The sequence below is a fragment of the Neolamprologus brichardi genome, chromosome 2 (genome assembly GCF_056152115.1).
Source record: "Neolamprologus brichardi isolate AB-2024 chromosome 2, ASM5615211v1, whole genome shotgun sequence".
Taxonomy (NCBI): domain Eukaryota; kingdom Metazoa; phylum Chordata; class Actinopteri; order Cichliformes; family Cichlidae; genus Neolamprologus; species Neolamprologus brichardi.
Window position 1 is genome coordinate 28,788,043 of NC_142105.1, and position 13,544 is coordinate 28,801,586.

At 40.0% G+C, this 13,544-nt stretch overlaps 1 protein-coding gene across 2 annotated transcripts in view; it reads right to left on the reverse strand.

Annotated features, from left to right (window-relative positions):
- The window catches only part of pcdh11 (protocadherin 11), a 131,612-nt gene extending 118,624 nt beyond the window's left edge, over positions 1-12,988 (reverse strand). For both annotated transcript variants that reach the window (XM_006781343.3, XM_006781344.3), the window contains exons 1-2: positions 12,244-12,988; positions 5,482-6,062 (exon numbers count right to left, since the gene is read on the reverse strand). In XM_006781343.3, coding sequence (XP_006781406.1) covers positions 5,482-6,021 — 540 coding nt within the window. In that variant the 5' untranslated portion in view covers positions 6,022-6,062; positions 12,244-12,988. The remainder of the gene's footprint in view (positions 1-5,481; positions 6,063-12,243) is intronic.
- Between the last annotated feature and the right edge of the window lie 556 nt (positions 12,989-13,544).

Below are 13,544 nucleotides of genomic sequence, written 5' to 3' on the forward strand. Positions count from 1 at the left end.
TTCAGGCTTTTGTTCATTTCTGACACTTTCTAAACACATCCCAAAAAATATATGAAATACTTGGTTATAAATCCTTTTCAAATAACCATTTTTTAGTAAATGATCTGTTTTGACTAACTACTACTTTGTTTACCTTTTTATCCTCATCATCCAGTTACTGCTACTATCAATAAAATCAGACTTCACTCAACCTTTCTGTACAGTCTCAAGTTAAAACGAAACAGCTGACTTTATAAACATTTAAACTTTGACATAGTAGTGAGAGACAGCCAAGAATGGAGACACACCAATAAAGCACTTGCACACGCCTCAAGAAATCTCTATACATAAAAAGACAGACAGTTAAAAATTCTGCATATTAGACATGCTTTTCACTCAGGAGGAGCTAAATCTAGGCAAAAGTAAAGCTGGAGGATAATAAAAACAAATACATGAATAATCCACATGATAAACCCGAGGACCTGACACTCAACGTTAAGAGTAATTGCCTTCCACCCCCCTAAAAAACTAGCACTAATGTTCACTATTTTCGTAGTCCTGACAAATACATGGTATGGATCCATACCATAGCATACTAGTATGAGAGAGAGAGGGGGGAAAAACAGAGAGTGAGAGAGAGAGAGAGTAGGGGGAGGAAATAAGAAGACGATCAAGCCCATGAATGAGCTGCATGCACATTATGAAACAAAGAAGCCCTTTGAAGCTCTTTCAGTCAGAAGCAGTTTCATGGTAAAACAAGAAAAAGCATCCTCTTTAAAGAGATAAGCTTCATGCTGCACATAATGTTGGAAGAGATTACTCTGTCTAGGCACAGCTATCAAATGAGATTAAGATATATATACATTCTGCTTATTCAAGGGAGAAACACTTCAACCAAATTGTGAGCACAAGAGTCCTCAGTAGGTTTCAAAATCTAGAACTGTCCTTGTGCCAACATAGCTTTGTAGCCGACACAAGAAAACGTGCAGCTGCAGCATGTAAATTATTGTGTACTCTGAAAAATTGCTTGCAGAGGGAATGTTGTCAACATGTCAGTGATTGACAGAACTACTTAAAACAGCCAACACTGCAGCAATGATCTTTCAGACCTTATTTTGTCATCCTTCTGGCAAGCAAAAGTCATATAGGGATAAGCAGACATTGCATATAAAACTCTGCGTGGAACCGTAGAAAAAAAATTGCCTTATGGATAAACTCTGCTGAATCTTTATGTACCCAGCAGAAGTATTTCTAACTGAAAAGTCCAAGACAACATTCTAGGGGCTGTATTGTTAAGCACAACTCGAGCTATACAGATCTCCTCAATCCTCAGTCGTTTGAATAGTTTGCAGATTCGGCACAGTATAGCTGCACGCTGATATTTTTGCAAAGCCCGATGTTAATAGTAGGATGTTGAGTTAGCATGTGTCAAAGGGAATGCTGCACAATGATTTATAAGCCGGCGTTTCCTCTATGCTTTTGTCTTTTTTCCACACAATTTTACAACTGACAAGGCAGCACTCACCGCATTTCAATAACTCGGGGAGAGCTATCTCTCAGGCTGTGCATCCTCCTGAATGCAGAATTAGTCTGGTGGATTGTGATAAGATCTAGGGCAGGCTAAGAAAAGGCCAAATACTAGCATGAATCACTCACTGGAAACCTTAAGGCTGAGTGAGAAGGACAAAGCTCTCTAAACGGTCAAGTGTGCACATTAGACCATGCCTCGCTCTGCCACCTCACATATTCCGTACAGGTACATGTCTTCTTGAACTTTGATGACTTGCCTTTCATCCCACATTACAGGGCCACAGGTTCTCTGGAAGCCAAGGGGGGAGGGGGGGATTAGAGCACCGTATATGTGAGGTTTGTGAAGTACAAAATCTAATCAGAGTTGGCTAATTTAAATGAAAATGATTGAGGGACACTGACAGAAGCAGAGGTGGCAGATGATGAGGGAAGGATGAATCTGAACCCCATTTTGCCGACAGTGCCTCAGATTATCAGTAGATGCATCTTTCACTCAATTTGATGACCTTATTAAAACTCAGAGGAGACTCAGATTGGGCTGTGAATATATCAGGAAGACTCTAGTCACGGTGATGCCCATGGATGGGACTAAATAGGCAGAGGTATTCATCACAAGCTATAGCACCTCTTTATAATGCTGATAGAAACTCTCTCTCTCTCTCTCTCTCTCTCTCTCTCTCTCTCTCTCTCTCTCTCTCTCTCTTCCTCATTCTTTCTCTCTATCCCTCATCCCCTTTTGCCCCTGGCCATGATCTCATGCATATAATTAAGACAAAGGAACCTAGGAAGTGTTTGCCTCTTTTCGTCAACCCCTAGAAGAAGAAAATGTGTCAAAATAGGATGCTAATGAAAAGTAGAAATGCTTGAGAGTGAGTTCTCCACCCAAATATTCAATGCCTATAGGCGCCATGCAATGAATTAATCACATTTTTCTTGCTACATGGGAATGAAGCTTGAATAAATTTTGCATCTTCAAATCAGTTTGGGAATGAATTTGGTCAGGCTCAGACTCAGAGTACCAGAAAAAAAAAAGACTAGTCCGCTTCAAAATCTAAGGTATATTTCAGTTAGAAATGAAAAAAAAATTAATAATAGTGGATTGGCCTTGGAAATAACTTCAGACAAAATGTGTTGTTGGAATAAGGTTAAGCATAAATGCCCTAAATATAGACATTGTTTTATTAGTGGAACATAGTCAAGCTAGTGACAGAATCAAATTTAAACAAAATATATTCTGTTTTAAATTTACTGAAAGATTCTGATGTAAATGCAAGGACACGTCAAGCACCAAGCCCCGGAATAAAGAACGGTGCCAACTTTTGAAATTGTAAAAAGCGAGAGGAAAACAAACGCTAAAATCTCATTTAGTCCTGAGTACCGTTCTGTGTTGACCTGACTTATCCTGTGAATATGTAGTGATCAAATCTCCCTTCGTGGGGGATTCTTCTCCAGCCATGCATGTGATTACTTTCTCTGACCTTGACCATTTCTTAGGACAACTTCTATTCAATTCAGGTGACGTAACACACCGCTGCACTGATGGTGGAGTTTTGCTCAAAGTATGATTACCAACCATTATATGTGGAGCTGGAGCACTGTGTAGGACGAAATTACCCGTTGTCCCTCTTGGCTTTGAAAAAGAAGAAAGTTGCACAAAAAAGGCCACCATGTTTCTTTCATTTCTTCTGTATATTGACAACTCAGGCAAGTTACATGTGGAGTGACACACCACTGAGTATGGCTCATTGTGCTACACAATGGAAGCAATTTTAGCACTGTGCCCTGTACAACACGAGAAAAAAAACTGGGCAAACTATCATTCTGAGGGAGCTTCTGAGACAAATCTCACAGGACCATACAAAGATAGTCCAAGGGTGGCTTAGCGGCCAAGAGCTATTCTAGGAATTGCTTACACATTCCTTCCCCCCTAAACCCCTGGCTTTCTACTTCGCCACGGAAATAAAACATACCAAAGGCTGAAAGTGCATCCAACTCACTTTAATGCTTCACCCTACATCGTTTTACTCATATGGAACCCGGGATACAAGCAAATTAATCTTGAATACAATGAGAATATAATGAGAAGTACCGAAATGGGACTGTGGAGCCAAGGATGCTGCAAGAAGACTTTCCTGGAAAAGATAACACAACCACAGCCTAGGTACAGTTTTTAGAAAGCTCCATATTGTGGGAAGGGTAAAGAAAATTATTGCAAATGATCATCGTAATGAGCAGAACATTTGGTTGGTGATTTTCCAGGCATGAACAATTCAGGACATTGCGCTGGAGAGGTCTTGGCAGTGGGGAGACTCTTTAAAAATGCAAATTGGTATTCAAGGCAGACACAGACAGCAATGATTCTGTTCATTCCTACACAATATTAACGTCATCTGAGACTCCACAGTGGACTTGTCATGCTGCCTCACACCGTTCCCTTAAGTACAACAACTTTTAGTACAACAATTATTACAGTTATATAATTTAGTTTTATGTGATCATGTAATCTTCACTACTTATCTGCAAAGTGTTGTCTAGACTGTAATTGAAGAACACATGATAATATCCTCAACTTGGAGCTGACTTCATTAGGTAAGAAAGAATATTACAGTGCAGAAAAAAGGCTTTTCCTAGTCCTGTACTGGATGCATATTACAACAATACAGTTTATTCCTTTACACCTGCTTTAATGCGCTATATTTAGCATATGTAACCTGTTGCTGGAAATTGGACATGCAGTTTATGCTGTGTCTGCACTTTCTGCTACATGTTCTCTGTTAATACACAGTGAAAACATACCCTTTTTACAGCCTTCTCTACTAATGAAAAAGATATGGAGATATTAATGGCTGGTATATAATCTTTTAGACTCTCCAACATATTGCACTGTATGAAAAAGTAGGTCATATTTTCAATGCAAATTGTGAATTCATTTGCAGTATGCATATATACACTATAGCACTACACTCTACAGCACTATAAAGGGTTTAAAGAATCAGCTAATGCAGAATCTGAGTCGTATTAAATGAAGTCTACAAAACTGACAAAGAAAAAGAATGTAAGAGCTCATTAATTAACAAATAGTCAGCTATTCAGACCTGATGTACACAGGTGGCATGTTGCAGGCGTAAGAGTTTGTCACAGCTTAATCAATAATGTGAGCACTGAATATTGTGCTTGCTTCGAAGAAAGTCAGACAATTAATTTCATACTTTCTATTGTGTGTTTGTTCTTTAAAAGTGTTTCTCCAAAACAAATTACTACAATCGTTTTCAATCTCTCAAATGCGTGCCTGTAACTGCTCAGAAAGTTATATATCTAACAGACAATTAAAGTATATTTATTTTATTTAATCCTTTCAGTAAACGTGTACCTTGAACGCTGTTCCAGTAACACAGTGCTTCGGGCCATATTCTTTCAGTCACTTACTACTCCATTTAATTTGGAAGAAACAGCATTTAGTTTAGGCTGCCAGCATGGAGTATTATAGTGAAGTAGATATTTTAAGAAGTCCTTACGTGGAAATTCTTTTCTGCTACCTGGATGTGTTTGATTATTAATGAATTTGTTACAGTTGAGAGTTCAGCACATATCAAACAAAACAGGGATACATTAGTGCTAGGGACTCAGACACAGTGATTTTTAAACAAAATCGTAATTCGTAAAAGAATCAAATACAACTTCCGAAATCGGAAGAACCAACAAAAAGCATTAGATCCATCAGAGGTCTGTTAAACATTTCAGGTTCATTAATGAAAAAGCTCATTACAAAATCCACTTTGAACCAGATATTTAAAAAACTTGATTCTTCCAATACTTCCAATAATCTTTTGAAAATTCACTAATGTATAAGGAAATACCGCCTTACTCAATTTTCCATTTTAACATTATTATGATTTCAAAGACCACAACAAAATACTTTATTCCTTTTTTTCTCTTTTTATATATCAATAATGAAACAGGCTTAATCCTCACCTTGACTAGTTCATAATGTTGGATCCCATTGATCCCAACATCAGGGTCAAATGCTGAGGGCACCGGGTATCGTGTGTTAATGGCTGTGTTCTCTGGGATGGAGATGTTTATTACAGTGGACTGGAAAAGGGGTGCGTTGTCATTCACATCCTCAATCAGGAAGCGGATCTTGACCAATCTGAAGATCTCATCCGGCAACACTGCCACCTCAATCTCGTAATAGCAGCGTTTCTCGTTGAAGACCCCGGAGCACAGCTTCTCCCGGTCAATTCTGTGATTGGTGGTAAAGATCTCCCCTGTGTTAGCCTCCACCCTCACCAAAGGCACATCGCCCGTTTTATACACAGGCTTGAACTGCAACGGCGAGGATAGCCTGATGCTGGGGTCTAGGTTCAGGTCCAGATCCTTGCGCAGATTCCCAATTCGGACGTTCTCCGGTTGCTCCTCCTTCACTGTGTAGTCCCTCTCCTGGGCCTGGCATTGTAAGACCACACAGGTGAGCAAGACCACCAGCACATGAGCCTGACTTGCTAAGTCCATACTCAAGAGTAGATGGGAGCCTCACTTTCACTGCAGCAAATCTGTCATGACAGACGAGCCAAGGGGGGGGGAGAAGAGAGAAAGACAGAACGCACAATGTCAGTGCAGAAAATTACACGGTATTCAAGTTCTGCTGTAATTAGTACTATTTTCCCTCATGGAGAGTTTTCAACTTGACCTCTTCATCTTAACTAGTTATGAGCCAACATCCTTCCCATGTCTTTGAGAGCAAATTAATGGCAGTTTTACACAATTAACCTTTGATGACATCCGTTGAGCAAGCGAACACGTAAAGGTTAGTAGTTCATGCATTCCATCAATCCATTTCATCACCGTAATGTACCATTTAATATTTTTATTGAGAAATATGAAAGCAATTAGGTTCAGTGTTACAATGAAATAGTTTGCTTTCAAAGCTTGTTAACAAACTACTTTGCCTGAAAAAAAGAACCAAAAAAATGGATAAAAGCTCCATTTATATCCATCCATTTCCCTAACCGCTTGTCCATTTGAGAGTTGCTGTGGGGGGTCGGAGCCCAGCTGTCATAGGGCAAAAGCAGAGTACACGCTGGACAGGTCGCCAATCTATCACAGGCTAACACAGAGAGACAGACAGACAACCACTCATGCTCACATTCACACCTACAGCCAATTTGGAATCACCAATTTAACTAACTTGTATGTCTCTGGACTGTGGGAGGAAGCCAGAGTACAAAGAGAGAACCCACGCAGGCGCCCTTTTGCTTTGAGGCAGTACAAACCACCGTTCTGCTGTTCCGCCATCATATATGAGTCGGTCTAAGTCAATATGCTACAGTAGTGTCCTTATAAAGCGCATCCACACGCAGGCTTTGGCTCATTTGGAAAAAGCAGAAATGAGCCTTAAGCACTGTTGCTTCCATGCATGAACGCACACACACACACACACGCACATACACAGACACTTGGAGTTGTACCGCTTGACAGCAGCTATTAATGGAGAGCATCATTTGTTTGGAATGTAAACAATCGAGCTCTCAAATATTTCATGAACATCCGCGTGTGCGTAAACTAGCACAGTATGATGAAAGCATTGTTTTAAGTAAGAGCAGTGGAAGGAAACAACAACGTGAAATGATTTATTGCGAGAGCCACCATTAGCCAAATTAGAGAAATTTAATCTGACCTTCATTACATGCTAGCAAATGTTTTATCTCCAGCATTAAATTTAAACTGCACACAGTTTGCTGTTTGCGAGGCAAAAATGTTTAAAACACAGTGAGGCTGATTTCACATAAGTTAACAATATTCACTGACGACTTTTCAAGCACAGAGACCCAATTCGTTTGAGTCTGTTATACATTTTTCTTTTGTACAAGTACAAAAGCTTGCCAAAGCGCAAGATCCTCGATTGCTAAAATCCAGGTAGCTCATCGGACGACGATACTGACTAATACCTTACAATTCAGCACATATTGTAGCGTAAATATTGACTGCTTTCCACTGGTTAAAGCTGCAGTAGGCAGAAAGTGAGAAAAGGTTGCAGGGAAAAAAAATGCCAGATTTTAAAAATGGCAGCCCTCCTGCAGCTCCCCCCTTTCAGTTCTGAGCACATGGACATATGCACATACTACAAGCTAAAAATATGTCAATATGCTACAAAAACTCAAACCCTGTTTACTCCTGCTTATCACATTACGCCACTGTGTTATACCTCCTGTCTTGGCTTTTCCATTCACTATACTAATTTGTACAGCTCACCTGATTTGGTCTAATAAGGTTACTAACGTACTAAAGTCTGCAGTCACAGGCTAAATTTTCTATTGTTTGAAAACCTAGAAAGAGGATAGGAGAGGAGAAGGAGACTAGATCTCTGTGAGAGCATTTTAATTGAATATACCACACGGTTATTATTAATTTGTTTGCCCAGTGACACCAAATACATGTTGCCCCCTGAACCCTTACCTGTTATTAAGTGAGTTACTCTGTGTGTGATGTGATTTGCTAGCTAGCATTTTCAATGAGTTCATTCATTTAACGTTCTTGGATTTACTCAAGAGACTGTATTCCGTAGTGTCACCCACAGCTGCGCTGGTCTCCACTGAGCTTTTGCCACATATGCATTAATAGGCAGAAGTTAAGTCTTATTACAAAAGTGCATCCTTCTTTGCTAATTTTTTTTTTTTTCGGGGGGGGTTGGGGGCAGGAATATTATATTACTGGTCTGTTTTTAATCCACATGTAAGGGTAAAGTCTTATAAGCATACCCCCACCCCACAGCCACAACCACCCATCTGCATTGCAGCACAATTAACAGCTAATAACTTTCCCAGTGAGTGTTTGTTAACCTTATATGAATATCCTCAAGATATCGATTTGTATTCACAAGGCGGCTGCCTTGAAATCAAACACACATTAGCTTCAAAGGATGGCAAATGTGTATGACAGCCACGACACAGTTTACAGATTCTGCTTTAAATTTGTACGCATACCCGACTTGTTGGTATCCAGGTATAATATTAACTACTTTATAAAATTTCCATCCATTTGAGACAGTATTCTGTAGAAAAAGTATGACTACCTAAACTGCACTACAGGGGTCCTCTAAATTGGCAAGGCAACAGCGTTCATAGCTATTGAAGCTTTCTGCCCGCTGACAAAGGGGAATTGATTAAAAATAAGAATTTAATTAAGCTGGTTTTGAATCTCCAACAAATGCAAGGCATTCATGAAATGTGTAGACACAGACTTCCCACATTTCACAAAGCAGTCGCACGAGACTCATTAAAGAACAGTTGAACAGGAAAAAAAGAGCGAGATGACATTGATCTGTGTGAGGGTTACTCATTCTACACGTGCAATATTAGCAGTGCTGTACTGTCGCGTCAAAATATCGATGAGATATATCCTATTAGTAACCGTGACACACTTTACTTTGAAGTGTGCATCTTTCTTAGAGTGAGCAGCAATTGCTTTACTGTGATGATCGCCAGGCAGTGCAAGGCTGAGCTCGCACGACGCAAAATGAAGTTTAAATTACATCCTTAAATGGGATGTGATTCGCTGAAGTGAAAAAAACAGAAAAGATCAAAGCATGATCTAGATCTCCTCTTTCTGGTAAGTGACAATAATGTGCTGCAGGATGAAGGCGTGTAGTATGTTTTTCCTTCAGTACATGGAGGAGTACAAATGTAGTAATAAGCAAGACATCCTTGCATCGCTAATGGGTGTTGCAAATGCGCTCTTTTTTCTATTTCAGATATACATATACATCAGGATAAATATACATTTGTAGCTATTTAACTAATGAAGTTAAAATATTAACTATTTAACACGTGAGAGGTACACCTTGCCCTTGAACATATTTACTCCTGGTATTCTATTAATTTGATGTGGGATCTTTTCTCTGAACCATGATTTTCCAACAAGTGCAGTGATTTTCACTTGTCACACTTCTTTAAAAACCTGTCCATAAGGGATAAGCTAGGTGAGAAAGGAATTGTGCTGGAGGGGGGAAAAGTAAGAGGAGGGGGATTCTAGGTGTCAGTCAGAGTGTCTCCTTTGCTTACATTTCACTAGTCTGCTGAAATGCTATTTTGAGCCCCAGACAGCAGGTTGAATCCAGTAGGCAAACTCATGCCTCCCTCTTGGGAAACACAGCGAAGAGGAGCAGGCTGGCCTGAGATCACTTTCCACGACAGTGTGATGGACAGGTCTTCCTGTGGTTTGCAACCGCTGAAGGGAGCAGCAGGAGAGGAGACATACATCTACTGCCACCTCCTACCTTCACCCCTAAAAGATACCCTTATTGGAAACTTTCAGTGTAGTTACTCTGACATTTGGAGTCCTTTAACTGTCAAAGCCAGGTTTTTACCACAGTTGTATATCAATATTGGCTGTGGATCCAAAGAGATTTTAAAGAGAGGGCACCGGTAGATGGAATACGTTTGATTGTCATGAGCATTTTCCCTTTTAACAGCTTTAAGGATCGCTGACAGTCTGACAGACCAGGTTTCTGTCATGATCAGTCAGTTCTTTTTTAGTGCACACCGCTGGACCAATTCTCTTCACATGGTGGTGGAACAAAAGTTGTTTTCTCTTGGGAAACTTCAGCAATGTCTATATTGCCTAAGCTGTAGTGCTTAGGCAATGTAATAGTGCGAGGTAATATACTGCAAGAAAAAATATCCTCGATATGGAAACAATACCAGCAATGTATGTAGAGTGAAGTTCAACAAAAAAGGGGGTTACCTACTACATAAAAAAAGTTCTGATTCATAATATCTAGCATAATGTTTAAGTAGATTCATGCAATGCTGTTTGGCTGACTGAGCCACTGCATATTCACCTCTGAATCAATTTAATACTTAGATTAACTAGGATAAGAAGACTTTTACTACACAGGAAAACAAATGACCGCCGCTATTTCCAAGATGACAAGCTAAATATCAGTGCTGTAATCATGGACCTCAAGAGGGCAGTCCATACATGGAAATCCAAAAGCTAAATCAGTGATCGATTCGATTGGTGCAGTTTTACGTCATCTCTCAAGTTAAATTTAACTTGTAAGTACATTTTAAAATTGTATTAAATTTTTATTTATGGGTCTGGGTTGACTAATCCTAAATTCAATCCTAAATAGTCAGAGAAACCATCAAAAATAATAAAACTTATGAAAAACTTGTGAAAAAATTCACTATTATGAATAAGTGCTAAAATATAAATGTCTCTCTTAATGGTGTGGAAAGATGTTGCCAAAATGTTTCAAAAGTTTTCCATTGTGGATTCTGAAATCATTTCAGAAAAGATACATTTTATACAGGTAGTCAAATGTAATAAGTCATAGTTGATGAAGAATGAAAATGACACCTCCTGCTATCTGCTACAGTGTGTCATCAGAAAGTCACCCAAGAGAGGAACTAAAATGAACTTAAATTGTGGCGAAATCCTTAATTAACTGTATTATATAAACTCATTATAACTGTGGAAAGAGTTTGAATGCAAATACAGAAAGACACCATTCCTGGTAAGAATCCCTGACACCACAGTTACTTACTGTATTAGCTCTTCAGAACACATAGTGTGTCCCTGAGCAAGTTAATGACTCCCAAAACTCAGCACTCGGTAGTGCTGTAGTTCAACCTCTAAGAGCCATAAAACAAATTTGGATCATGTCATGCAAGGATATTAAAGACTACAGTCAGTTGGTTCAGTTGCGTTTGGCGATTTTAAAATGTGGATGTGAATGATAAAATAGTTGTTTGTGTTTTGCAAATAAAGTATATACCTTGCTTCCATCATCCACTGACTCCCTTTTTAACATAAACCGCTGAGGATAATGCCAAAATATCTGGCACATCTCGGGAGCTTCACATTACCATTTTAAGTTATTCTCCAGGAAATACTGAGTTTAACAGGCCTCTCAAAACAGCCACAATAATAATATGCATGCGGGTCAGGTATAGCAAATTATCCACAGAAGCCAACCGCGGTGGTTAATTCTAGGAAGAAGTGGAATTTATATTGACTATTTGAACTATTATTCCTCGAACAAATTCACTCCGTGTTTGCTTTCCCCCCCTCTCCCCCCAGAGTCGGAGTGTGAACAGGATGAAAGCCCCTGAGGTTATGGTCTGTGACAGCTAAACCGCTTGACCAGGAGCGCGCTGTTGCCGCGCACCCACGCACCGAGCTTAGCGGCCAAGCTGTTGAGAAACCTGCGCTGAAAAGTCCCTGTTGTTGGATGCTCTTGGAAAGTGGGCCTATCTATCTAGCGATCAGCAACGAGCAAGACTAAATAAAGCCCGAAGTCGTGACCGGCCACGCGGTACACATTCATAATGCGACAACTCCGCTTAGATGCTCCACGATGCACCGTGTAAATGGATAATTTGTATTTACACTCGGTTCGCGGGGACGCCTATTATATCTTTGGAGCAGCTCTAGGAAAACCCACTCAGCGTCAAAATGACCCACTGTCGCAACACTATCGAACTACCTTTTAGGCTTTACAGTCCCCGATTTTCGTCCAGTTTATGTTGTTGTCCTTGATTTTTTATATATATACTTTATGCCTTCACCCTTACCGAGATTTCAGTACGTACAGAGTAAATAAATTAGGCTATGGAGCTCTCCAAATACGCACACGGGATAGAGCGGTCATATGCGCCTACATTCAATGAGCGCTGAAGTAAAATGCATTTTGTTTTTAACAGTAAAGTAGTATATAAGAGCGAAGCTTACCTTTCCGTTCGAATACGATGAAAAAAATCAACCGTGAGTACCGTCGCGCAGAGACATCACTGATTCACAAAAAAGAAGTGCCATGAATTAATGTGAAGTGGGGGAAACGGGCAGAAAGGATCCTCATCAAAATCGGTAAGAAGCGTAGAAAAAATGTTATCCACTACAAAAACTTATCCATGTGCTAAAAAAAATGTGGTCCTCGCGTGCAAGAGAAAAAGGGCATGCACAGCGATCAACTTAAAGGACGCTGTAATTCCTCTTCGGATGTATTGGGCTCACAATCCCACAGGCGGAGATACGCAGTGATCCACGCTTGTTTTACATAAACTTTGTCTCTCTAGCCTAATTTGCCTTGAAATTCCTATTTTCGCCAGCTGGCAGCAAACTTACACGTGTGTGCGTTAAAAGCCTCTTAAACCGCACATCAAACTTAAATCCAAGAGGGCGAAAAAAAACAGAGAGAGACTTCTGATGAAAAAGTGAAAGCTTAAACCTATTTTAATGTTATAACCACTTGTTTTGACTGATTCAAGGCTGTACGCGCTCTCCCCCCAAAAAAACTCTTAAATGCGGGATGCAGAGAGCGCATCGCCCCCCCAGTGGAGTTGGATCAAAGTGTGCCTCAGTGCAGCATCACTTACAGGAGCCGGGATAGGCGGTTCACCGTATCTGTCTGCTAAGCTGTAGATGTCTCAGTAGTATTGTACGAACTCAGTTCCTCAATGCTGCTCACCTCTCTCCCTCTCGCTCTCCCTCCGACTGACATCATGGAGGTAGGAGGAGCCAAGCTCAGATTTAAGAGCCCCGGTTCTCTTAAAGCCGCACTGCGTTGGAGAGATGTTCGCACTGAGATGTACAGTAGGTGGATGTTGGGGTATACGTGGACCACAGATGCCTCTGCTGTTTGCTGTAGACAGAGTGCTCCAGGAATCCACCTGAAAGCAAGAGGGGGGCACTGTTCGCGTTTATACAAAGCCTAGAGTGAGGGACTACTGTAACAATGGCACATTTGTGTAATGATCTGAGATTTGAATTCTTTTCAGACATTCCTGAGATGTCAGCATATAAAAGCTGAGACATACTCCGGGATGAAAAGTAGGGTTATGAATTTTCTTACATTTTTCACAACTTCTATTTATAAATACAGAAATAATTACTATGGGCTATGAATATTAAAAGACCATCTTAGTAGCATGAATAGCTTGAATGCTTGAGATTTAAGAAATAACAAGATGACAATGAACAAAGTTAAAAAAAAATGTCAATGCCTTGTCTAAAAGTATACCTCATTTAAACAA